A 27626-nucleotide genomic window follows, 5' to 3' on the forward strand; every position below is an offset into this window, starting at 1 on the left:
AATATCCTTAGATACTTCATCGTGGGTGCCGTTAGCTCCTCTCAGAATATTTTTCAACATTCATCCTGCCTCTTACCAGGCTATGTAAAACAAACTTGTAGAAATGTAATTCACTGTCAATAGAACAGATCCCTAACACCTGAATACTATGTTAGCCAGATCTTTGAAAAAGTAATGCTCAATATTTCCTTGATTTAAAAAGCTTAGACAGTTTGACTGAGGAAAACAGGTACTCTATTACCCAGGAGATTGTGACAGTTTACTATGATGAGGATGAATGTTCTTTTATTTGTATTTATTTTTACCTCTTGCATAAGGGTGATATAGCCCAAAATATATAGAGGGAGTTTTAAAAACGGACGTGAGTTGACAAGACACTACTGGCTTGCTGTTTGATTTTGGACAAATAAACTTTATTTTACCTCAGGTGTCATGTATATAAACAAATCAAATACCCAACACATCTCTTTGTGTTGTTTTATGGATTATTAAAATATATTGCTACAACATGTATATTGTTTTCTAAAAGCCCACGAAATTTTGACGACCACTTTTGAAAATAACCTAAAAGTGAAAAGGCGAATGACTCCAATTTTCATAATTACATTTTATTTTTGTCTACAATAATGGTTTTTTAATGTTGTGATCTTGTTTCCATAGAACAATCAAAGCCTAGCAATATAAGTTGGTAGTAGAGGTGATACATTCTTTGAAATATCTTTTATCCCTTTATACACAAAGATATCTGAAATTGTCAATAAGAAATACCTGCTGCTTCTGGGATGGAACGTTCATCTCCTCTAAGAGGATTCTTTCATCTGCATGAGGTTTCCTCTTTCTATCAAAAAATATATAGTAAGCATGACCTATGTGCTTACAATGACGTACACATCAGAAACACTGGAGAATACTAAGTTGATGTTATGTGGATCAGGACAAGATATAAAGCCAGTTTTCTACACTTAATAAATAATTTATATCAAAGGTACTGCATTTCCTTGAAAGAAGAATAAATCATTTGCTAACCCTTTAATTTTTTTTATTTATTTTTATTTATTTATTTATTTATTTATTTATTTATTTATTTATTTATTTATTTATTTTGAGACAGAGTTTCGCTCTGTCGCCCAGGCTGGAGCGCAGTGGCGCGATCTCAGCTCACTGCAAGCTCCGCCTCCTGTGCTAACCCTTTATTAAATGATACTCTGTAGGTAACAAATTATGTAGAAGATACAATCCTTGTCTAAGGGCTCCTTCCAGGCAAGTTGGAAAAATTCAGAAAATAGGATATAGCTTTCAAACTAAAAAATATTTCTAATATTTTCTTAGCCAGAAGGATTTCAAATAATACAACATGAACAAAGTGAATTGCAAATATTATCTCAAATAAAATATTGCCTAAAACAGTCAAATAAAAGAGCTCATTTTAAAATCTGCCCAAATAGTAAATTACATTTAGATGACAGATGGAAATTCTGAAATGATTAGTTAGAAATTTCCAGTGATCTCCTGTTTCTTACGTAGTATTATATAAGTTTGTTAGTATGGTATCTTGTGACCAGTAACCTTTCTGGTTCAAGCTCCAGCTGTTGTCCTCATGCACCCTGTGCATCAGAATCCTCACCTCTGCTCGAATACTGCTTTGTAAGTTTTACCTGTGATGTTCCTTTCCTGTGATCTTACGCTGTCATCTAAATCTATGATCCTTTAGGTCGTAAGTCAAGCCTTATCTTTTCTGGGAAAAGTCCTCCAATCTTTATTGCTTCATAAGATTATATCAGTGTATTAGTCAGAGTTCTCCAGAGAAACAGAATCAATAGGATTTCTTAGTGGAGAGAGAGAGAGAGAGAATTGTCAGTGTAATAACTAAAGCTTTCAATAAAATGTCTATGCATATTCATAGTCATGACTTTTCTGCTAATGAGTCCACCACACTCCCCAGTGTAGCTCTGCTAAGAAGGCAACACTAGCCCAGCTGTGCACAAGAAGCATATTAGAGCAGAAGGCAATGTTCAGAGAATTTGTTTCCAAAAATTGTTTAAATCTAGTTTTCCATCTTATGTTATTTCCGGCCATCACATTCCTCATGTTTGTTTTATTTCTTTGTTACCCTTTTCTTAAAAATCTTCTTTTATCATTCTCTACCTTTCTGCTTTGTTTCCTGCACTTTAACAAAGTATTTGCTCTTTTTGCAATTTCCATAAATCTTGGCATTATTGACAATTGGGTAGCATACTTCTTCACTATGTTTATACCATCCTGAGTATTGTAAGATGCTTAGCAACATCCCTGGGCCTCTTCTAATTAGATGCCAGTAGCAGCCCCCAGTTCATGACAACCAAAAATGTCGCCAGACATTGCCCTGTGTCTCCTGGGGGCAAAATTATTTTCTGTATAGAACCACTGCTTTAGATGGGTATTTTAGAAATGAACTGTGTGGGATAGTTCTGGACTGTGGATGCTAGATCTCTTTTGGAATGGGGATAGAACAATATGGATGCAATATTATATTACTCCATGAATGAATAGAGTGTTATGGATGACTGCTGAATCAGTATATTTATACTTCCTAAATCTAAAATAATGGTGAGCTACCCACTTAGCAAGTATTTTTCTGCTATAGCATGTGGACATTATAGCTTTGATTGTGTTTACCTTATAACGACCTGTTCAATTGTAATTAGAGAAAAATGATGACATTGTGAAAAGCTTCTAAAATACCTACGTTGTCTCTTGAGATCACACCCACTCATGATCATCATAGACTAAGAGATAATGGTAAGAATTAGATTAACTCTTCACTATATTTGAACTAATCAAGACCAATTGCTAGAATATAGGTTCTGTTTTATTATCTCTTGGGCCTTCCAAGATCTTTCTTCAATTTGTGTGACTCATTCTACGTGCTCTACAACAGAGAACTCAGCTCTTTTAGTATCTACCAACAGTAGTGGTAAAATGGATTGTGAACTGTGTTTCTTCATTCTGAAGCTTTGTAGCTGATATCAGGCTTTACCCTTCGTCCCAACATTTCAATTTACTTCATCATATGAACATTTTACTATGAGCCTCTTCAGCTGTTTCTACCAAATATTTCATGGTGAAAATCACCTACTCAAAGAGTTTATATTTCAAGTACAAGAAAGCAAATTCATTTAAATAAGTGTTTATTTGGAACTGCCGTGTGCCACGATTTATGCTAGGTCCTGGAGGATGTAATTTAAAATAACACACATATCAACAGAATTATACACGAACTATAGTTTTAGTTAGAATGATTGTGATCGTTAATATTTTGTGTCAACTTGACTGAATCAGAGGATGCCCAGGTATCTGGTAAAACATTTCCGGGTGTGTCTGTGACAGTGTTTCTGGATGAGATTAGCATTTAAATCAATGGATTCAGTAGATTGCCTTTTCCAACCTGGATAAACTTCATCCCATCTATCGAGGGCCATAATAGAACAAACGGCGGAGGAAGGAGGAATTTGCCCCTTTTTCTTTTTGCCTGGCCGCTTGAGCTGCTACATAAGTATTTTCTTGCTCTTATACTGGGATTTATACTATCAGCTTCCCAGATTTTCAGTCCCTTGGACTCAGACTGGAATTACACCAACAGCTCTCCTGGGTCTTCAACTTACAAATGCAGACTGTGGGACTTCCCAGCCTCCAATTCCTCATATTCTCTCTCTCTTTCTCTCTCCCCCCGCCATCTCTCTTTCTCACTCGTTATTCCGGAGAGATCATACTGATTTTGTTTCTCTGGAGAACGCTGACTAATGCAGAACCTGAGGTGATCATTAAGGACTAACCCTGTTTGGGAAGTGCAAGGTTGTGGCAATGGAGCGTGGAAGTGCAGCAAGCAAAATGCAATGCAATGCTGTGCGATGTGTTAGTGGCCCTGAGTATTACTTCATAATGAGACATAAGGCAAGCCACTTGGCAGGCATGCTTGTTAAACACTGGCGACTTCTCTGGAGGGGTTGCAAAGAAAAAATACACTTCAAAGTAATTGATGGGATAGGGAGGAAAGTGGAAACTTGTCTTTTCCTGTTCTAGCATCTCCTGTTACTACTGATCAGGTTCATTGTGAGGGTAATTCAACCGCATTTCTGGTTGAAGTATGTTTTGGGGAAGCACTCAGGAAGTCAGACTCCACACTCCATCCAGGTGTAGTATTTCATCAAACTCTGAAAGTGCTAGGGGAACCCTGAGTAGAGGGCCCATTAGCTAAGAAAGTGAGAGAAAGCAAGCTGTGGTGGTGAACAACTTTTGTGACCTAACAAGATCATTGGAAAATCCTGAAAGTATTTATACATAGATAAAAATAAATGCATAAAATATATTTGCAATAAATTGGTTTGTGTATATAGGAACAAGTGTATTAGCTTGATAATGTCAAAAATCTATTAAAATCATTTATGTGCCTGATTATTTTAGTTTTCATTAACTACCAAGTCATACTTTTAAAAATGTGAATTCTATTTCTAATTTTAAAGTTAAACGAGATACCTTAAAAATTAATCAACACAACATCCTCACTTAACAAATAAGGAACTGAGGCTCAAGGACGTAAGATAATTTGCCCAAGGTTACATAGGGAATGATGGATTCAGCTCTAGAAGTTGTCTCTAGGCTGCCAATTCAATATTCTATTCTCTCTTCATCTTCCTACATAATTGAAAAGAATTGCTTTTTCATTGAAACACAGACAGCTGACTTAATGGTCCTTCAGAAATGGCAAAACAGAGGGAATCTAGGACTCAAGGTAGTCAGATATTTTCTTCTGCATCTGAGGCTATGAGTATCTTTCCTTGAGCCAAAGCTAAAGGTATGAGGCAAGTTTCTGGACAAAATAACATGTTGTAGATGAAACTAGTCAGAAAAGCAAAGGATCTTTCACAGATTGGCGTGTAAATTGGAGACATCCCTCTAGGGAAAGATTGAGATAAACATTTGACAATGTGGCTATGAGCTTCAGTGCTCTATAAGTACAGAATGGCAAATTCTGTTCATCAATTTCCTCCCTAAGTTATTGACTAGCCATTTATCATGTCAGAGAAATATAAAAAGCTGATAAGACAGTCTCCTAGTTATCAGCACATGTTCCAGAGGTAAACCAAATGCGGTTACAGCCTCCATCACTTGGCAGCATTGTTTTGCTGGAAAGTTTATTTAACCTGCCTGTGCCTCAATTTCTTCATCTGTAAAATGGAGGTTATACTAGAACTTGCCTTACAGCATTGATTGAATATTAAATGATTCACATTGTGCACTTGCTATATACTAATAAATACTGGATATTATTCATATTATTATAATCTGTGAAACCTAGAAGGCGTTCTGTTTATTCATCACAAAACTCAACACTCTCAGTCAAATGGAAAAACTTTGAGAATCTGTGAAACATTTTGTTGATGTTTGCTCATTTCAAATTTTAAAAGAACACAGTAGCCATTTATATGGATGTTGAGGCTCCAGTTGATGCTACAAAGTGTAGATGAAGCCAAAGAAAAGAAGTGAGAAGAATTAACTGATGTAACTTTATTATAGTTACCAGAAATTGGAGCATTATGGTAACAATTTTGAAGCAAGTTCCATCATGTTAAAGCAAAAGTTGGTAAACTATTTTTTTTTTTCTGAAAGGGGCCAGATGGTGAATATTGAAGGCCTTAAGGGACATATGGTCTCTGTCTGAACCACTCAACTCTTCCACTGTAGCATGGAAGTCAGAATAGACCATATGTAAATGGATGCTTGTGGCTGTGTTCCGATCAATTTCATATATAGAAACAGGTAGTAGCTGGATTTGGCCCACCAGCCATCATTTCTCAACTCCTGATCTAGAAGAAAAGCTCTATAGAAAATCATTTATTCTGTGACAGTACAGTTTTATTCACCATGACTCTGTATTTGTGAATGTCCAGGGTATTTTATATAAGAGTGTAGTTACTCATGTCACTTTCTCATTATTGAGCTTATATAATGAGTTTTCTTTTATCTTTATGTAAAATAATTTTACAGGGTGCTTTTCACGTAAGTTACAAGTTTGGTAGAGTCCCCAAAGCTGAGGGCAAATATTGGTAAATGACAATAAATCCCAGTCCTAGTCACATCCCCATGATTAGAGGTGGCCATGACAGCTTTACAGCTTTCCTGAGCTTTATACCCCTTAAGTGCAATTTAGACATTTATAAGAGAAAGAGGTTTACTCTGAAATAAGTTTTATTCTTGTGGGATAATACTACTCATGTGACACACAAAGAGAAACACGTATATACACGGCTTCCCTCTCTTTGGGAAGGGAGAGAAGGTGATGAGGCCCATTCATAGACAGTGTTGTGGCTGGCTGGAATGACAGAAGGTAGTCTCATTCTCTATAATAAGAATGTTTTATATTATAGGAACTCAACAAATGTTTGTTCAATGAATGCCTAACTGAAAATGACATTTTCTAAAGCAATTATATGATCAATTGCTCTATGATGGGATATAAATCTCTCAAGACATGAGATGTCATATTTCAACTCCTCTCTCAACTCCATTTTCTTTCCAGAAAAAAAAAAAAAAGAAAAAGAAAAAGAAACACATGAAGCTAAGAAAACAAGCTTACCTAATGAAAATAGTAATAAGTACAGGATGCATTTACTAAAAGTGTCACACTATTAAAAGAAAATGACATGTCTCTGGAATTGTTTGCCCACCAAGAAGACAAGGCAGAAAATTGAGTATTTCTGTATCTCCTGGAGTTTTGAGACTAGACTAGCATACTTTTAAAGCAGTGAGCCATTAGAATTAGCTGGGTGGAACACACCTGCTCTAGGACCAAATCACACTTCCATGGCCAGTGCTGTGAGTGTGTGTTTCCTATGGGCCAAGAGGGCCACCTCCAGGACAAATGGATTCTAGCAGAAGAAAGCTGGGTGGGATGGAGCCCTAGAAGGAGGGAACTTGGGATGAGGATTCAGGGAGAAGTCATGGAAGGGTGTGCTAACTCTGTCAGGCAATATTCAGTTCAGGGATTCCAGGGAGAATGGGCTGGGGTGGGAATAAGATGGTTTCTAGAAAACACACCAAAGTCTCCACTGGGAAAAGAACCAATATTCAGACATCTGTGGTGTCTTAGTCAGTTCAGACTAAGATACCATAGACTGGGAGACTCAAACAAGAGAAATTTATTTTTCACAGTTCTGGAGGCTGGGAAGTACAAGATCAAAGTACTGTCCAATTTGGTTTTTAGAGATGGTTCTCCTCCTGGTTTGCAGATGACTACCTTCTCTCTGTGTCCTCACGTAGCAGAGAACACAGAGACCAGAAGCAAACCTTGTGTCTTTTCTTATAAAGGCCCTAGTTTCCACATGAAGATTCCATTTTCATAAGCTAATTACCTCCCAAAGGCCTCTTCTCCAAATACCATTGCGTTGGGAATTAGGATTTTAACATATGAATTTGGAGGAAGGGCACAAACATTACATGCTCAGTTCAGAGTGCATAATGACAGAGGATATTCAATGGCAAAGATTGGGTCTTAGCTAAATGCACAAACTTTAATGTCCCTATTGAAAAACCTGTAAGATCACCAGAAAATCTGCTAAGACGAAATGAAGTATATCTGAGTTCCCTGCCACAAAGAAGAATGCTACTGTAAGTCTTGTCTGTGTTTCCACAGAGAAGTGTTAGAAATGAGATTCTGGGCTGAGCTGGTTTAAGGTGGGTCTTTCAGAGAGGAAGCTGACATGAGTTTCTTGATACATAAACTGTTGCTTAATTAGGGAACTGTTTATTCAGGTCTGAGGGCTATTGGCTCCAACAAATTAATCTATAGGAATTTCCTGAAGCATGCAGTGAAATGAGCTATTGGTTGATGTTATCTCTTCCCAGTAAAAGTTTTCAGAGGCAAACAACAAAGTCCATGTTGACACAGGTGGTCTAAAGCATCACGTTGGGGAAGATGGCCCTGGTTGTCATTTTCTTTCCTCCCATTGTATATGTTTGAATCAAAGGGAAGCAAGGAGCAGTACATTGATGGAAGGCAAGGTGGAGTATGGAAATTTAAAAAAAAAATCAATCTTCTTTAAACCACTGGTGGCCTTTGGAAACACATGACAAGCCTAAACTGAGGGGAAAGGGAGAAGCTGTGATTGTGGCTGTAAGACTGGTTTTGTAATTACACAACTTTGAATTACTAACATGAAATGAAAATTTTTCTTAATATCTTAATGTGATCATAGATCTACCCATTGTGTTGTTCAGGGATTCAGGGAAGCTAGAGCTCTAAATTCAAGTGTGAAGTTCAGTGGTGTTAAAAAAAAAAAATGAAGCAGTTTCCTAATTGTGTCCTGAGTCCTGTCTGCTTAATGCATCAGTTAAAATCAAAGATAACCATCTAATAATTCTCGATTTTCTCTTGTTCAGTAGTAGGGTTAGATTTTCATTCAGTGGGTCCTATATAGGGTCTGACATAATAAGTGACATTTTGATCAAAGTAAGAAAAACATGAAAAATTCCAAGTTATTATTATTTTACTGCTGTTTATCAGTGCCTAGCTTACTTAGGATCAGAATAAATATGAAGATGGAAGCTATGCAAATGTACCTCTTAAATCTCCTGCTTCAGGGAGCATTACTGACTGATTGACAGCTACAGCAGTTGGTCTTTGAATCTACCATCACTTCTGTGCCAAGGTTGTGCTGTCATCCGTTCTTGTTAGTAAATACTCTTGGCAAGGATGCTAAGGCAGGCCCATTTTGGTGATATGTAAGGCTCCTTTGATGGGTGACTTACCAAAACTTTCTTAGAATTGCCCTAAAGGAGTTTCTTTTTTTTTTTTTTTTGAAATGGAGTCTCGCTCTGTCGCCCAGGCTGGAGTGCAGTGGCACTGTCTCGGCTCACTGCAAGCTCTGCCTCCCGGGTTCACACCATTCTCCTGCCTCAGCCTCCCGAGTGGCTGGGACTACAGGCGCCCGCCACGGAGCCCGGCTAATTTTTTGTATTTTTAGTAGAGACGGGGTTTCACTGTGTTAGCCAGGGTGGTCTCGATCTCCTGACCTCGTGATCCGCCCACCTCGGCCTCCCAAAGCACTGGGATCACAGGCATGAGCCACCGCGCCCGACCAGGAATTTCTTAAAGAAGTTTCTTCTAGCCCAAACTTACTTCTCTCTGTCGTTCACTGAGGCTAGACATACACCACAGTAGCATGGCTCTCCCAGACCTCTCCAACTACCTCACCATTATCCATCACTGGCATTTTCACCAATAAATCCTTTTTACGTTTAATCCCATTTGGCAGCTGCTTTTCAAGGGACTGCAATGGACACAATAGCACAATAGATCAGTAAGATTTGTTCTTCTAAAATTAAGTGTAACTTATTTACTCTATTTTCAATAATGGGTTTATATTATCTTCTCTGAGTGTTTTTGAAGTTCTTTGTGTTCCCACTAAATCTTGTCTTCATCCCCATTATTCCATTTGCCATATAAGTTATAATTGTATTTGTGGGAACTTCTTGAAGCAGAGAATTTGTGTCTTTGTTCAGCGTAATGCTTGGTATATAATAGGACCTCAATAAATTTTTTTTCAATGAAAGACTAAAACAAAATTTTCTGAAGCAAATATATAAAAAAAATGCACTTATGAGGGGATTTAAATCTCTTAAAACATGAGATAGGTTATATATTTAAATTTTCTTTGCACTTTGTTTTCTATTCAGCAAAATATCAATAAAACATATGAAACAAACAAAAAGTGTACCTAATGAAGACAGTTGAAGATATGGGATGAATTCACTAAATATATCATTTTTACTTATTTATTTTTTTTGAGACAGAGTCCCACTTTGTTGCCCAGGCTGGAGTGTAGTGGCATGATCTCAGCTGACTACAACCTCCCTCTCTCAGGTTCAAGTGATTCTCCTGCCTCAGCCTCCCCAGTAGCTGGGATTACAGGTGCACACCATGCCTTGCTAATTTTTGTATTTTTAGTAGAAATGGGTTTTCACTGTGTTGGCCAGGATGGCCTCAAACTCTTAACCTAAAGTGATCCGCCAGCCTCGGTCTCCCAAAGTGCTGGGATTACAGGTGTGAGCCATCATGCCCAGCCTAAGTGTATTATATTAATGAAATAAAATGGAATGCCAGAATTCATGCCAAAGAAATAAGCTTATTTAAAATATTATAACTATTAGAAATACGTTTGAGTGGAAGAGTTCTGGGAAAATAATGAGAGAAGGATTTTAGAAAGATTATAACAGAAATGATCCTGAGCATTGGCACGAAAATTGTAATTCAAGATCTATCTCCTGTCGGATTTAGGAAGGGTCCTAGGTCAAGATTCATTTGTCCATGTTCAATCATATACTTCCAAGAGGGCTAGGATGCTGAGTCCTACTGACGTAGATGGTCAACAATCACAGATATTGGACAGGCTGAGTGTTACAGTTCCATAGAGTACAGAAATAATAATGAGAGAATGGAGAATATTCAGTAAGTTGATCCAAAAAGGCGAGACCCAAAGGCTGGTTAGTAACCAGTTGCCTGGAAATTCCTGGATGAAAAGGTAGTTGGGTGGTAGAAGCTGGATCCACAGTCCAGAGATTGGAAGCCAGTGCTTCCACAACCAAGAGATCCAAGGCCAGTGTTTCCACATCCAAGGGATCTTATGTAGTTAGTCTGGTGGGGACTGCAGAAGATGGAATTCTTTGGGCAGTAGCAGGATGTCTGATAGGATCTGGCCAAAGTGCAGGATGTCTGGCAGCTGGTGGGCTCACAGTAGGTCTCCTGACAGCCATTGTAGACAGAGGAGCCCAGTTGGCAGGTATTTGGAGAATAGATGGCATTGCTGGGGTAGAATGAATTATAAGTGGAAACTGGATACCCCAGGTAACCTCCAAAACAGCAGGAGGAGAAGTTTCCAGAGCTGCAGTTGTAAGACACGTTAACAGAAGTTCTGAGTTCAGGTGATTTGCAGTGAGGAGCGTGTGTGTGTGAATGTTACCTTCTATACTGGACACTTACATACTCTAGCAGTAAGTGTAGTCACAAGTGCCCATTTTAATGAGAACACTTAATTAGGCTGCAGTCAAAATGAAATATATTAACACTCAAAGAACTTTATGAACGCAGGTTTCTACATGAAAGAATTTCATTAGTTTTTCAAAGCAATTGTTCATGAAACAAAAATGCCATTTCTCATTCATCTTGCTTAGGTAGAATGAAAACCACCATAATTGTACCTGTAAGATTGATGCTTCAAAGGGTTGGGCGCAGAGGCTCACACTTGTAATCCCAGCACTTTGGGAGGCCGAGGCAGGCAGATCACGAGGTCAGAAGTTCGAGACCAAGCTGACCAACATGGTGAAACTCCGTCATCTCTACTAAAAATACAAAAATTATCCGGGCATGGTGGTGGGCGGCTGTAATCCCAGCTACTCAGGAGGCTGAGGCAGGAGAATTGCTTGAACCTGGGAGGTGGAGGTTGCAGTGAGCCGAGATCGTACCACTGCACTCCAGCCTGGGAGGCAGAGCAAGATTCCGTCTCAAAAAAAACAAAAAAACAAAAAAAAAACTTGATGCTTCATTCATCCTGTCCTTCTAGAAATTGGAGCAAATGGCTAAGATACTGAGAGTTCTGGTATTTGTAAAGATCTAAAAAATACCTTGTAATCTGGAAGGGACTTTTATCTTGCTCCAATTTTATAAATTCAATTGAGAACAGAAAAAAATTTCAATATCTATTCCTTCTTTCAATTATTTGAACCATTAGAAGAAATAACCCAATAACAATCCTTATTTGGTAGACATGCTAAATGAGTGCCTAACATATTTGAGTTTAGATATCTTATAACACAAGTAGCTAAGTGAAGCACATGAAGATTTAAGAATGAAGGGTCAAATTTTTGAACAAGTGCTTTGAAGTTTACATTGTAAAACTACTAAAGAAATCCCTTACTCAGAGGTTGATTTGCTTCTTCATAGAAGTCATCAGTAAGTTTGGTTATAAAAAACCGTTTATCCCCATAAGGTATAAGTAATTTTTGGTGGTGTTGATGTTACTGAGAGCAAAATAATAAGCACTATAAGTAAAATGTAAATCGTTGATTTTTTCCTTTCTTTTCTCTCAGAGGGTGACATTTTTACTAGAGATGGAAAAGAAAAGCAAGAAATGAGGAAAATGTCTATCCCATGTAGTATTCACAAAAAGATAAAATATTTAAAGAATTCATAGTAACAAATGACTTTATAAATTGAAATAAAGGGGTGGGAAGGATATATGATGATAATGTGTAATTGAGAGTGAATGCCTTTGTGACCTCTGAGATGTATCAACTGACATATATATTCTGCCTAGAGTACTAGAGTAATGAGGATTTTTCTGGATTTGCTCAGAAAGTTCATCAGAGCAAACTGTAAATAGATATACGGCACGGATGCAGGAAATGGCTTAACCTGTGGGAATGGGCAAACCTCTTAAGACATCCATCTTCATAACTGATGTATTCTACAATGGAAGTGAACTGAGACTCCCTTCTATGAAGAATTAGGATTACTAGGTAAAAGTTTTAAGGGAAGATTCAGTTAAAAATCTAAAATGAGTTGCTCTTGCAATTAATGATATTTCCATACTGAGGACCCTGGGAAAATCTAATTAGGATGTCGTAAGTGGAATTCCAATCTGACAGGAGGCTAGAGATAATTGCTTAACTTCCTTCCAAATTGTAGACTTTGTAAGTCTAAACTTTTGAGGAGACAAATTGATCTCCAATCATGTTTCATTTATTAGGTAACATAGTTTGTTCTGTGTTTCTGGAATAAACAATTCTTATTTATTAGGCTTCTCAATTATTAATAGCCAAAAAGCATTCTAGTAGATTCCAAATCTTCCTGTTGTGTTTGTCAGTAAAATATTGAATATCAAAATAGCCACACAAATATTTAGCACACTTAAATTGAAGTTGCTTTCTTGTTTTAATGTCATCCATTCCTATATAAGCAATTTCAGTAGAAGAATACTCTGAGGGATCAGATATTAAGTAATATCGCACATCCTTTTCTCAAAGTATGGATGTTTTTGCATTCAACTACTTTCGTTCAGAAGTGGAATGGAAACGTTTTTCTAAAAATGAGCAAATCAAATAACACAGAAACCACAGCAAGATAAATCTAAATCTCTCCTCTTCCTCAAGATATCAGTCTTCATTACAACATTACATCGAGGTGAAATACAAGTCACAGAACAAGAGAAAATATGACCATCATTTTAGAAGTGTTGTAATACCTGTCAGAAACACCTGAAAATAATTTACGTCAAAGTCATGTATGTTATTTTTGAGGCAAAGGAAGAATCTTCCTAAGATGCTCCCTTTGTCTCACCACTTCAAGCCAGTTACTTTATAAACTTCCTTTGAAACAGGAATGCTTTCCAGATTCTGGGGAATTCTTTTAGTGGGAAACACTGACTCTGATTAGTGTTTTTGCCACATGAGCTTTTTTTTTTTTTTAATGCTTTTCAGCATCTTAGATGAATAATCTCAACCATTCCAAAAGACGTAAAGCAATTCATTATTTTTAATTCACTCAACAGTGAACACACACCCAAGGAAAGAAAAGCTAAGGTTGGCTCCTAATAGTCTGCATAGTTTTAAACAGGAGCACAGAAAATAAGGGAATCTCAGTTAATATTTCATTAAAGCCGTTCCAGTTGAGGTTTGATTTTTAAAAAGACATTATATCTTGCTTATCGCCATTGCTGCTTTCTGATGACATTCTTCGTTAAGTTAGCTTGCTACTTTGCGGTGACAGTGAATGTATGTTTTTGTTTAAAAGAAATGACTATGAATAGATTGGTTAGCTGGCACTTTGTGCACCAGATGGCAACAATTTTGAGACAGATTGTGAAACGGGTATCAATTATTTTTAATTAAGGCAGCTTCCCTCAGCCCAGACACTGTCTACCTCTAAAGCGATTCTCTGAGTTATCTCAAGAGTGACCTTTGGTAAGGGAAGATGAGCAATAGCTTTAAAGAGTCAACACTATTACCCGAATCCCAAGGCACAAACATTACTGCACTTTCTAGTTGTAAAATCACAAGTAATACATATGTCTGACTATGATGATCTTTTTAATTCATTTAAAGTTGGCAGGTAACCTGTTTTATGTGCCATGTGGATGACACACCCAATGTTAAGGGTATATAAGTCCCCAGGTCCAAGAAGTGACATTCAAAGTTACAACCTTGTCATTGTAAGTCAACTCTCTCCTACAACTGCTACTCTGGAAACTTCTCCTCCCACCCTGTGGGGGCTACCTGCGCTACCCAGGCTTCTCTTGTGGCTCTTCCTACCCCAGCAACCTGGTCTACAGCACTGACCTGTGCTCTCCCAGCACCTGCCAGCTGGGCTCTTCTCTCTACAGGGGCAGTCAGGAGACCTGCTGGGAGCTCCCCAGGTGCCAGACATCCTGTGTAGTGGCCAGCACCTGCCAGATCTCCTGCTACTGCCCCAGAGCCTCTATGCTCTGCAAGCCCTGCCAGATGACTTACTCTGGATCTCTGGGCTTTGGATCCAGGAGCTTTCAATCTTTTGGCTGTGGCTCTCCATCCCTGGGCTATGTATCCAGTGTATTCCAATCCATTGGTTATTGTCCCAATGCTTTCACATCCCTAAATTATAGACCCAACTTTTACCACCCAACTTTCTATTCTAGTAGCTGCCAGTCTGCTTCTTACCAACCAGCCTGTGAATATGACTTTTAGTAATTATGTTTGAGGAACCAGAAACTTAAACACAATACCTACTGTGTTCATATCCATATATCCATAGCGTCTGTTGCTATCCTATCCTATCATTTGCCTACGAATTTGATTTCTACTGTTACCCATGATAGATTAGGAATAATCTGAATTCCAGTAACTAGAAAATATTCACTGGAGCAAGATGTCAAAACAGCTTATTTATAATTATATAGACATGCAATATCAAAGCACGCTTCTCTTACTGTATCTCCTAGTTATTTCCCCTAGAGTAGTTGTTTTAAATTTTACAAAGTGAAGAATGTAAGTTTAAATAAAACTGGGTAACATTACGTCTGCATATCTGCTTTAATATTCTTTGCTTACTTTTTGTCTTAAAAACTGCTAAATATCTGGCTGGGTTTTTCTGTGTTTTCTACTAAAGACACTTGCACACAAATGTTCACTGTAGCATGATTCACCATAGCGAAGACGTGGAATCAAGCTAAATGGCCATCAATGACAGATTGAATAAAGAAAATGTGGTACATCTATACCATGAAATACTATGTAGCCATAAAAAAAGAATGAGATCATATCTTTTGTGGGAACACGGATGGAGCTAGAGGCTATTATCCTTGGCAAACTAACACAGAAACAGAAAACCAAATACCCTATGTTCTCAATTATAAGAGGGAGCTAAATGATGAGAACACATGAACACACAGAAGGAAACAACAGACACTTGAGGGAGGAGGGTGAGAAGAAGAAGAGAAACAGAAAAGATAACTACTGGGTACTGGGCTTAATACCTGGGTGATGATATAATCTGTACAACAAATCCCCGTGACACGAGTTTACCTATGTAACAAACCTTCACATATACCTTTAACCCTAAAATAAAAGTTTAATTTATTTTTAATTTTAAAGAGTAAAATTGTCCATATTCTTTTTTGATTTAGTAGACTTTTCATCTTTCATGTTGATTCCATCTATTAATATCTTCACATGATAAAATGAAGAGGACACATTTTTAAGACTACAAACAAACTAACCACTGTGGTCTTCTTTTTCTGCAGGGAGTTAGAAACGTCAATATTTTTATATAAATGATTACATTTGCAATGACTGTCAAATTGATTATATCACATAATTTTGGTAGAAAGAATACTTTCATAAAATATTTTCTGAAATATATGAGAATTCAGAGTGAGGATATCCAGTAAAAAGTTAGATTTCAGTGAGTTAGATTTGTTGAGGACTCCAGATCCCCTAGCTTTAGTGCCAGGTAAGAAATCAATTCTCCAAATGAAAGTGCTAACATATTTCAATATTCACTAGCAAGTAGGACCAACCTGTTTTATATAATCAGTTCTATAAATTTGATGAAGTCTCAACTTACTCTTATTTTTTAAGTTGTTTGGTTGGCAGCACTTTCTTGAAAAAATACAATTCAAAACCAATGCAAATATTCTTTTATTATAGGATTAGGCTAAATATCCAGGTAGTTGATAATCCTTGAATCAGCAGTGAAGCCTCAAATGTTTTATCATTTAAGTCAAGAACAACATTATTAAATGGATGACCTAGATACCTACCTACTGGGTAACAATATGGCGTGGTTTATTTTTTATTGTTGTTTCAGTATCCAATACCATTTGGTGATTGTCTCAGATTTTTAACTTTTTATTTATTTATAATCAGTAATATATTAACATAGATAATGATTAGGAAATTTCTATTTTACTTTTGTCATGGTTTCATCTAGGGAAGAAAAAGTAGCATGCACAGTGAGCAGAGTTTTTACTTTATTCAACTGTTAAATCTGAAAGAAGACAGAATGCTTAGAATTGTTCTTAAGATTTCTAAACAAACAAAATAGAACTATCACTTTTTTTTCTTTTTTTGAGATAACATGCGGTGCTATGGTTCAGGCTGGATTGCAGTGGCACAATCTTGGTTCACTGCAACCTTGACCTCCCAGGCTCAAACTGTCCTCCCACCTCAGCCTCTCAAGTAGCTAGGACTAGAAGCACGCACCACCACACCCAGCTAAAAACTATCACTTTTCTTGCAAAGAGAAGATGCAGACAGAACGCTTGAGAAACAAATTACACTTACATGCAAGTGATAGGTCAGCCTACTCATTCAAGTCTGGGTGGAGGGTCGTTTGTTGTTCAGACCTAGCTGGTAGTGCGATGGCCCATTCCACAGCTGCAAGACGCAGCAATACTCATCAAGCCAACAGTAGGTGGAGTTAGTGGGAAATTTGAGAATTACTGGCTAGGTGCACATGAAATATGGCCATGAAATTTGGACTGCCACAAAGCCGCAGATAAAGGATAATCTAAATGCTCTTGCTACAGTGATTTGGCCATGTCTTGTATTGTTTAAATCTACAACTATTTTTTATTATTCGGTAACACATTTCTTCTTTAAATTTTGTAGATAGAAGAAAAGGAAAATAAGCCAAAAATAAAAGCTCATTTTTTAATGAAAAAAACAAAAGTTGGGTCCTGCATTTCTACCACTAAATCCGGTTGATGATGACTGCATGAACTTGTACAACAATTTGATGATATTTATTATTCAACATGAGAGTAGGTGATATCATTGACCACATGCAAAGTGAAAGACATAGTTTTACTGAAGATACATCAGTATCTACTTCAAAAGACAGAAAAATGTTTAAGAAGACCAAGTCCTAAGATGATTATTTACTATTAACAGTCGCAAAAAGTGTGTCAATACATCGCCCTGATACAGACATTTTCATTTAGGTCAAATAACTGTTTTAAGTCATTTTCACTCATGTTAAATTATACATATTCATGTGCATGTACAGAAAATAATTGAACCAATAGTTAATGATATGCCCCTCCAGTAGCAGGAAAAACAAATCACTAAGGATTAAATGAATTGTTTTATATTAGAACTGTCAAATGCTTCAAACAGAAAATAAATTAATTCCAATAATGTTTTGATTTCTTCTCCTAGCCCCCAAAAAAGAGTAAAGCTATAAAAAGTTCATAATGTTCTGTTTGATAAAGCTAATGTAAAGTTATTTTAAAAGTTCAACATTGAAGATAAGATTATCTGTTGTATCCATAATGATAAAAAGTACAAATTTTGTTAAGGACATCATGGTAAAGAAAATAAGAGTCCTGTGGAGAAAATGCACATTTTTAATTGTGGTGAATACACAACTCACTTTGTATCCGAATAAGCTGCAATATTCTATCAATAAAAGTAGAAGATATAATTTGAAAAATTTTAAAACACTTTGTATATACCCTAAATTGTACTGGCAATCAATACTTTTCCTTACCTCATTAATCACCATGTTCACATTTTTCTGCTCTATTATCTTTGAGCTCTTGTTTCATTTATTTTTAAGTAATAATTTGTATTGTTTTATATAGAAAAGCATATGAAAGGAATTTTCTAATGTTTATCAATATTTTTTACACATCGTATGCTGCTTCTGCATTCTATATTGCTACTTTACTCAAGAACGTTGCCATGAATTCACTCTGATTGGTTCCATCCTCCTTCAGTCCAATCTCACCAAAATGGGAACCTGGTTTACGTTTTTAGTGAGATGTCACAAGAGTCTGCAATTTCACCGTTCTTGTTCATAATGTTTGGTATTATTGAAGGCAGCACTTTATATCTATCATCTTGGATCCTAAATCTGAAAAAACGAAGTTACACTCATAATAATAATTAAAATGTTAAGATATGTCATAGAATTCAGAATTCATAACATTTTCTTCCTGAGATGCCATTGATTATTTTTCTATTACTCTACTATTTGTTATAATTGTTAAAATGTTATTTAAATAAATTAGTTTACCTTCTTTGGAGCTCTTCTCCTAAACTCTAAATTTATTTGTATTTTCATTCTTTATTACTGATACTACTCATGAGGCTAAACAAATAAATCCAATAGTGGATCATCTCCATTTAGATGAATAGTAATTCTGTAGTATTTCTGTAGTACTAGAAATACTAAGTATTCCTTGGTTGAACTAGGAGTTGTACTTTTTAATAAAAAGAAAAACCAGAAAAGAGTAACAAAACAAGATTCATTCAAGAGATCATATTCTACCAGGTCTTTGATCTGTAAGCCTTGGCCAGTTTTAAATCCTTTTAGAGTCTCCATTCCCCCATGCCTGTAAAGGTCTGTAGTATATAATATTTGTCTTTCTCACCGGGATGTTAAGTATTAAATGAAAATCTGTTACCTGATAACTCTTTTGCCTTCTTGTGTGGTATACACTCACCTATGACCACAAGCATAGCAATGCAAACCATTTTATGTTGGCTTCAACCACCTTTGTGTGGACAACATCTGCCCTCTATCATATGCAACGCCACTTTTACTGTACCTGGGCTTCTCCCAGGTCACAACTAGGAAAACAGAAGGATCCCACTGTGATTCTTCCCTTGCATAATTATAAGGTTCCTGAAAATTACACACCTTGGATGTTGTTCAGCCAATGGGAGAAAGAAGCGGATGGATAAATGTTGATCTGATCCTGTGGTGGACAATTCCAGGAGTCATTCTACATGCTCCTAAAAGGTCGTTACAGGATTTAGCCAAGTTGCTCTTCATAAAACTCAAACATGCACCCTTTCTTTAGATTTTCCTCTTTGATTCTTTCGTCTTCCATAGTGCCTCATACTTGCTTCCTGGGATCTTGTGCCAGATAAACTGTTTGCACCCAAATCTTTGACATTAGCCTTGTTCTGGGGAGAAGAGGAGGATCCAGAGTAAGACTAATGGATATAAATGCGTCTTCAGCATGGCCCAGGTGTGTTGCTGTCAGCTTGATTGGGGTTGAGCCTTGAAGAAGCATCGGTAGGTTACCCAAGCCACCTGGACCCAATAATTCCCACTTAAGATCATTGGTGAATGATCCTTACTCTCCTTACCAGTGGGAGGCAGGAACCCTGGCACTTAAGTCTACTAACAAAGAGCAAAGCGTCTGTCCTAGCAGTTGTTTAAGCTTCACTTTTCTCTTGGTTGAAATTCAGATGCTAGACTTTAAGTAACCTTTAGTGTAAGCATACAGTTTACCTTATAAATTACATCCTAGTCTTGTTGTCTGCATTTCTAGTTTATGCATCAAATTTTCTGCTTTCCTATATCAGTAGAAATGTATATCTTTCATTCTTAGACAATTCTCACTGCTGTTGAGACAAGTCTGCAGATGCAAACTATGTTCTTCCAGAAATGATTACTTTTAATAGACAACATACCTAATTTCAAGAGAAATGTTCTCAAATCTGTCAGATTATATGTGCCCCAAATCCAGTTACACAGTCATATTGATTTTTACTTAAATGTCCCAAATTCTTGAATGCAAAAATGTAAGCAAAATAATAGTAATAAAATAATAACAATGTGAACAATATATTTGGGTACCAGATTACATAAATTTATTAGATTAAAATTTCCATTTTCAACAGTTTTTGGATGAAAATCAGATAGCATATATTCGATCAATGGTAAAGATATTAGAACTTAATATTAGGTTACTCATTAATTTCGCAGTCTGCCAGAAGTTGGTCATGCAAGAAGCTGGTGGTGGAAGAATAAAAGGATATTGGGAACTGGCAAGAATGAAAATAATGGCTGCATTCAGTAGAGACTTTGATCCCAATACTCAAAAGGATCTAGAAATTTAGCAGGTGAATTGATAGAAGCGAGATCCACAGATTGGTCTGTAACAAGAAGACTGCCAGGCTCCAGAAGCCAAGTAGTTTGGGTAGCAGAATCTGGATCCGTAACTCAGGGAAGGAAAACCACAGCCTCCATATTTCAGGAATCTGAAGCCACTGGATCCATTTCCCAGCGAGTAGCAGCTCCTAGATCCATAGCCCTGGGAGCGACAGCTGCTGGACCCAAAGCCTAGAGATCCGGAGCAAGTCGTCTGGCAGGGACAGCAGAGCATGGAGGTCCTGGGGTGGTAGCAGGATTTCTGGCAGCTGGCGGGCTCCCAGCAGGTCTTCTGACAGTCCCTGTAGAGAGAGGAACCCAGTTGGCAGGTGCTGGGAGAGCAGAGGGCAGTGCTGTAGACCAGGCTGCTGGGGCAGGAGCCTGGGTAGTACAGGTAGCCCCCAAAGGAGCGGGAGGAGAAGTTTCTAGAGCAGCAGTTGTAGGACATGCTGATGAGAAATGTGAGTTCAGCTGAGTGCACCTAAGAAGATTCTGAGTTTTAATGTCGCATCCTGGACAAGGGCATTTATATCCTCTCAGCAATAGGTGTGGTGCCCAACAGGGTCATCCTTTACATATTTGTGGTCCCACATTTACATATGTGTAACTGCGTAATCTTGTCTGTAATTGCATTTGAATAGTTTTCCATGTATCGTATTTATGGGCGCTATAATTTTGGTGTTATAGCACAAAGCCAATGAACCGTACTTATGTCAGAAATGCTATGACTGTTTTACATTAATGTCTAGCTCATCATGACAAGGAAAGCTCTTCCTATTTCTTTGGCACTTGCTACCTGCCTCTTTTCCTGTGTATTCACATCTGGCTTTGCTAGTAGATGTTTTCCTGTTAAGAGTGGGGAATGAGATAACGTTAGTTTCTTTCTGGTGCAATTTCCCCCTGGATGAGAACCTTTGTGAAAATGATCCATCTTGTCACCATTCATTGCTATACTCCAAAATTACTTTGCGGTGGCTTTTTAGGGCGGTAAGAGTAAATTAATACATTAAGTACTACAGTTATAAAGTGTGTCTCATATCCAGTGAAGAAAGATCAAGAACAGGCAAAGCAAAGAGACAGAAAGAAATGGCTAGAAACTGAAAGAAACCTTGCCATTTATTTAAAGACAAGATAACAAAAAGAAGCTCGATTGAAACACAGTCACAGAGAAGATCAATTTGAGGTCATTTCTATTCAGCCAAAGAGCCCGAATGCTTGTCTGATGAAGGGAGGAAACAAGTGAAAGAGAAACAAAGAGAAAGCTCAGGAATTTCAGAATGTTTTTCCTATTGCATTCAAGCTGTCATGTGTCTTGTCTCAACGTCTTTATGAGCAAAAATTTTCAAAATTAGCAAATCTTATGAACTTTGATATATTTATCATCTACTTTTGTAATTATCCAGGGCTTCTACCTTCTTAGAATGTCTCTAGCTTTCCATATTACTGGTTTTCAATGTCTTTTTGCCACTTGTAGAACCAGGTACCATCCTATATTTTCCTGTGAAAATGTGAAATTTCTTTGTTTCCCAGTCTTCTTTTCCTCTGCGTGGTATATGAATGTTTCTCTCTTATTTTCTCTCTCTCTTCCTCTGACTTTCTTTCCCTCTATTTTTCTTTCTTTTTTCTGTGCTTGTTTGATTTTATCTTTTTTATTTTTTTTTACTTGTTATATTTTATGTTTTGTTCATTTGTTTGTTTGCCTCTGCTGAATTATAGATTCCATGTTGAAAAATAAAAATTGGACAGCTTTGTCATATTCTTTGAGGATAGCCACTTTGTAAGTTCATTCACAAAATATTCTATGTTGAAATACAAGTAGTTAAATTATATTCAGGACCAAAGAAAGTGTACTGTCATGGTTGATGACATTTTATTTTATAATAAAATAGAATAAACTTACAACAATAATGTTAGAAATTTTCTCGATTAAATTTTCTCAATTAAAATGTAAGGCAATATTGAAAAGTAACTTAATATAGGCCTTCCAGAAGGGAGAATGAAGAAAGAAGCAAATATGGCCAATTGAAATATCTATTCAGTGAGTTACTTTCTATTTTTCAATAGCAGTTGATTTCCCCTAACCTTGTACCTTAGTAAGTAGGTTTGGAAAGTATTCCTTCCCCATTTTCTTTTGTTTCAAATGTAACTCTTTAAAATAATCCTGAATACAAAACTTATGAGTTAAATGGAGAGCATGAATTTATTTAGGTGAAACTAAGGGATTTAGTGAATTTGTCTTCAGTTAATCCAGGCTCCTTATTCAAAAATCCTTCTCTGAACAAGTTATTGTGAAAAGAGGGGTTCTTCCCTTCTCTCTGCCTCTAAATCTCTAAAGCTTTGTCCACATTAATTTGATAGAAGTTTAAGAAGAACGTGTAAATGCCACAACTTTGGACTCACTTCATCTTGGAGATCGTATTATTTGTTCTGTTTAATATGGAGCCTCATCATTGTTGTTTCTTTTTTTTAACTGAATTATTTATCAACAATTAATTAAAAATTGAGATCTTTCACATAAAATATATGGCTCAGGGATACACATCAAAAGGCTTCTGATCTTTTGACAGTTGATTCTCTTCACTAGGCTGTGAATAATGGCTTTGGATATTTGAGATATGTTTTCAAGAGAATCTCATCCATAGTTGAAAATTACAACTTTTGGCACCTACCTGCTTCTCTTTTCTAAATTACCAGTCAACTCGTCACTAACATGCTGGAAAATCTTGCTTTCACTAACCATCCAGGTTACAACCTCAAAAAGCAAAAGCCAATACTTCTATGTAAAGATTGAAAATAGATAAAAGAATATGAGCCATATGTAATGTAGTTAAAAAGTGTACCTTGCTTATAATTGGAATCTAAGCAAAAGAAAGAGGAGAGAATGGGGCAGAAACAGTATTTGAAGAGAGTACAGTTGGGAATTTACCAATCTTGATAAAAGACATAAACTCACATGTGAAATAATAGGAGAATGGTGTGGATCTAGTCTAACTAAGGTGGGGATGGCTGAAAAAATGAGTTTTAGCAGACATTACCTGGAGACAGTCTGAACATAAGCTCCAAAACTAAACTCAAAAGTTTTTTTATTGTTTCTCTAAATCATTGAACAACTGAAATATTTTTTTTTTTGTTTACCCTGATTGGCATATTCAAGATAAAATGTTCAGTTTAAATTTTTTGCTATCCATCAAAAAATTGGTTTCCTTTTTTTGTTAGTCTATTCTCACACTGCTATAAACTACTACCTGTGACTGGGTAATTTATAAAGAGAAGAGGTTTAATTGACTCACAGTTCTGCAGGCTGTACACGAAGCACGGCTGGGGAGGATTCAGGGAACTTACAAATCATGGCAGAAAATGAAGGGGAAGCAGCCAGTCCTACAAGGGGAGCAGCAGGAAGACAGTGAAGGGGGAAGTGCTACACATTTTTAAACAACCAGATCTCATGAGAACTAACTCACTAGCACGAGAACAGCAAGGGGGAAGTCCACCCCCACGATCCAATCACCTCCCACCAGGCCTTCCCCAACACTGGGGATTACAATTTGACCTGAGATTTGGGCAGGGACACAAATCCAAACAGTATCACTTTTTAAAAAGTATAAACAAGATTAAATATTTACAGATTTTCTGCATTTTTTCTCTTTCCGGAGTCTCCCCTGAGAGAGGCTGGGAGAGTTGTAAGATTTGGACATAGGTCTGGCCCAAGTGAAGGAGAAAGAGAAGGAAGTGCTTGAGACCTATGCAGGGGACAGTAGTTCCTTAAGGCCATTGAGGAAACCCTGAGTCAAAGCTGGCCGTCAAGTATCTTCCAGGAATCCCTATATCCCACTGTGCTCAGTCTTTGCCTGGGAGCAGCCCAGAGAAAGCAAGGCTTCCCCAGAAATGCAATGGTAACTTTTAGAATACAGTAGGTAGGGCCACTGGTTATTTAAGCCTCCTGTAATTTAAGATCCGAGATGGGAAATCTCCAGGCTGCCACACATATGAATGAGAATCTGTTAGGACCATGGGCCTCATATTAGATGCATTGAATCTAAAATGCATTTATTTTTTTTCTCGCATTTCAATGGTGTTTATTTAACACTTTAATTCTCTTCATAAGGCCCCAGAATTGGTTTTCATTTGTGATTGTCTCAGTTCCATCCCTTGCTGTCACCATGTCTCCAAATAATTATCCAGGTTTCTTTCTGGTCATAGGCATCAATGTTACTCAATTTATCTTGGATCATACTTTTCCCTCTACGTTGGATGTGAGACACAGTGAGTAACAGTACATAATAGATGAAGAAAACTTTTGTAGAATGAGAAAGGATGGTGACAAGTAGGTTTAGTTTTCAGCAGGTTTCTCATTAAGGCCAAAGTTGTGTCTCTAATCCATTGACAAAAAAAGACATGTAACTTTTATCTCATTTCTCACTGTTTAGGGAAAATTATTTGCCCATAACAGCCAATAACAAGACACATGAAAATTATGCTGGGAGGAAAAGGAGGTGCTTTCTTAGACATAATAAAATAAGCATTAATATGAAACAGTCATAGCATTTCTGGCATAAGTGCAGTTCATTAGCTTTGTGCTATAACACCAAAATTATAGCACCCATAAATACAATATGTGAAAAACTATTCAAATGCAATTACAGACAAGATTGCTGAGTTACACATATGTAAATGAGGGAGCACAAAAATGTGAGGGATGACTCTGTTGTGCACCACACCTATTGCGGAGAGGATATAAATGGCACTGTCGAGAATGCAACATTAAAACTCAGAATCTTCCTAGGTACACTCAGCTGAACTCGCATCTCCTGTCATTATGTCCTACAACTGTTGCTCTGGAAGCTTCTCCTCCTGCTCCTGTGGGGGTTACCTGCACTACCCAGGCTCCTCCTGTGGCTCTTCCTACCCCAGCAACCTGGTCTACAGCACTGACCTCTGCTCTCCCAGCACCTGCCAGCTGGGTTCTTCTCTCTATAGGGGCTCTCAGGAGACCTGCTGGAGGCCCAACAACTGTCAGACATTGTGTGTGGAGTTCAGCCCCTGCCACACCCCAGGACCCACATGCTCTGCAATTCTTGCCTGACTATGCAGGTTGGGTCTCGGGGTTTTGGATCCAATAGCTGCTGCTCCCTGAGCTGTAGATCCAGGAGCTGCTCCTCATTGGGCTGTGGATCCAATGGCTTCAGATATCCGAATTATAGAATCCATACCTTCCCTTCCCAGAGTTGTAGATCCAGATTCTGCCATCCAATCTATTTTCCATCTAGGAGGTGGTTCCATTCATCTTGTTATCAGCCATTCTGTAGATCTGGTTTCTACTGACTAATATGGTGACTGGTCAAACCCATTTGAGAAATGCATATTCTTTAGTAAGGTCATCTGTTAATTTCTTCCTTTGAGAAGTATTCTAATATTATTGATCACCAGGTCTACTTTACTTTCTAGCCTTCAAAAACTGGCTTGTATGTTAGTTCTGTCAAACTGCAGTTTGGATCAATGATCTATAACTCTGGGAAGGGAAGGCACGGATTCTATAATTCAGATATCTGAAGCCATTGGATCAATGAATGATCCAAACTGCATTATAGATACAATTTATAGTTTTTGTATTTCTTTCCAAAAGAGATAGGAAGTGAAAAAGATGTTATTTTAATAAACTCTTCATTCTTCTGTCCAAATGTGCTGTTAATATTGCTATTTATTAGTAAGGCATTGACTAGGATGTGCTTTGTCATTGATTCTAGTAATGGGCTTTGCAATGCCCAGATTGTGGGGTCTCCGCACTAATTTTGGTTGGGCTTTAGATATTTTCCTCCTCTTTAGGCAGGAGTTTCCGGGATTCTCACAGTTTCCAAGGATAGCCTTTCTCTTAAGTACCCTTGTCAGGATAGTTAGGATAGCCTTTGCTATCATTTTTGATGATAGCCTTTCATCAAAATCATCAAAAATGATTGTTTGGGTTGTATCTTGAAATAAAACTGGATAGACTGTATTTATACTGTTCTGGTCTCTCACATCAAAGTGTTATAAAAAGTAAGTTACTAAGATAGTATTAAGAGCATTGACTATCTTTGTTCACTCCTTGAATATGCCATGCATCTCGAAGGGCAGAATGTATCAGAAAAGTTTGAAGAGTACATGAACAAAATTTATACTTATATGATTAGGCCTGTTCATGAAGTACATTAAAATGGAAGACTAACACACGGATGTAGGATGTAAATGTTTAGGAAAGAGCACCTATGAGCTTCACGTATGATAGTGCAGGAGTATCCCTTATTTTTAATTAGCTAAATCCCAGTACCCCAATTACTATTTTCAATCTGCTCAAATGATCTCCATTTGTTTAAAAAGGCAGGCAACAAACTTTGATGGGAAGGAAGCAGGCTCAGCAGGTGTTAGTTGTACCTGGGTTCTTTGCCAAAATATAAACTGAATCTAATTGAAAACTCTGAAGCCTTTACTATCATCAAAAATGATTGTTTTTTGTTGTATCTTGAAATAAAATTGGATAGGCTGTACTTATGCTGTTCTGCTGTCTTACATCCAAGTGTTATAAAAAGTAAGGTACTAAGACAATATGATGGTAATGGGAGACATAATATTTATATAAAACAAGCAATGTTCAAGTATTTTCCTATTCTTTATTTTATAAGATCTTCGAACATTCTCTGAAATTAGAAATAGAATGCAGATTATTAGAGACTTGGCAAAAAACTTAGTCTTATGAGTACATAACAGTCATCTCATCATGTTCTCTTTACTTCCTCTGTTACTGCTATTGCAATAAAATATGAAATATAAAGAGAGCTGTAGAGTTCATTGACCTCAACATTCTTATTCTACAGAGGTGGAAATGGAAACAGTAGCGTTAGATAGAATTTTAAAATGTTACTCAGCAAGTTATTGTAGAGCTGTGAGTAGAACTACTTTATTCCACCCAATTTATTTTATTGGATCTATCCAGCTGTGACATTTTCTCTTATCTCCTCACTTCCCTCATTTGCTCCCTGTTTTCCTCTTCTTCTCCCTCCTCCTTCTCCTCCGTCATGTTTAGGAAATAGTCATGGTGCTTATATAGTTAGAGGAAAGAAATAAGAAATAATGAAAGAAAATGCATAGGAAAAATTATCAGTGATTGAGTTACAAAAATTAAAATGACAAATTGTGAAAT

At 37.1% G+C, this 27626-nt stretch overlaps 3 protein-coding genes across 3 annotated transcripts; 1 reads left to right on the forward strand and 2 right to left on the reverse strand.

The window, feature by feature from the left end:
* Positions 1-10519: 10519 nt before the first annotated feature.
* On the reverse strand, positions 10520-18070 carry LOC116481531 (keratin-associated protein 15-1). The gene is made up of 3 exons (XM_032174263.1): positions 18056-18070; positions 14291-14658; positions 10520-10946 (listed from the first exon to the last, which is right to left on the reverse strand). The coding sequence occupies exons 1-3, from the start codon at positions 18068-18070 to the stop codon at positions 10520-10522; spliced, it is 810 nt and encodes a 269-aa protein (XP_032030154.1).
* A 2079-nt stretch (positions 18071-20149) lies between these two features.
* Positions 20150-20956, reverse strand: LOC116482002 (keratin-associated protein 13-4). The gene has a single exon (XM_032175112.2). It carries the CDS (start codon positions 20898-20900, stop codon positions 20418-20420), a length of 483 nt encoding a protein of 160 aa, XP_032031003.1. The 5' UTR covers positions 20901-20956; the 3' UTR covers positions 20150-20417.
* Positions 20957-25268: 4312 nt separating this feature from the next.
* Positions 25269-25774, forward strand: LOC116482003 (keratin-associated protein 13-3). Its single transcript, XM_032175113.1, is given in 2 exon segments — positions 25269-25497; positions 25500-25774. Coding segments are annotated over 2 exon segments (504 nt in total).
* Positions 25775-27626: the final 1852 nt, after the last annotated feature.

This window comes from Hylobates moloch, unplaced genomic scaffold (genome assembly GCF_009828535.3).
Source record: "Hylobates moloch isolate HMO894 unplaced genomic scaffold, HMol_V3 SCAFFOLD_14, whole genome shotgun sequence".
Taxonomy (NCBI): Eukaryota; Metazoa; Chordata; class Mammalia; order Primates; family Hylobatidae; genus Hylobates; species Hylobates moloch.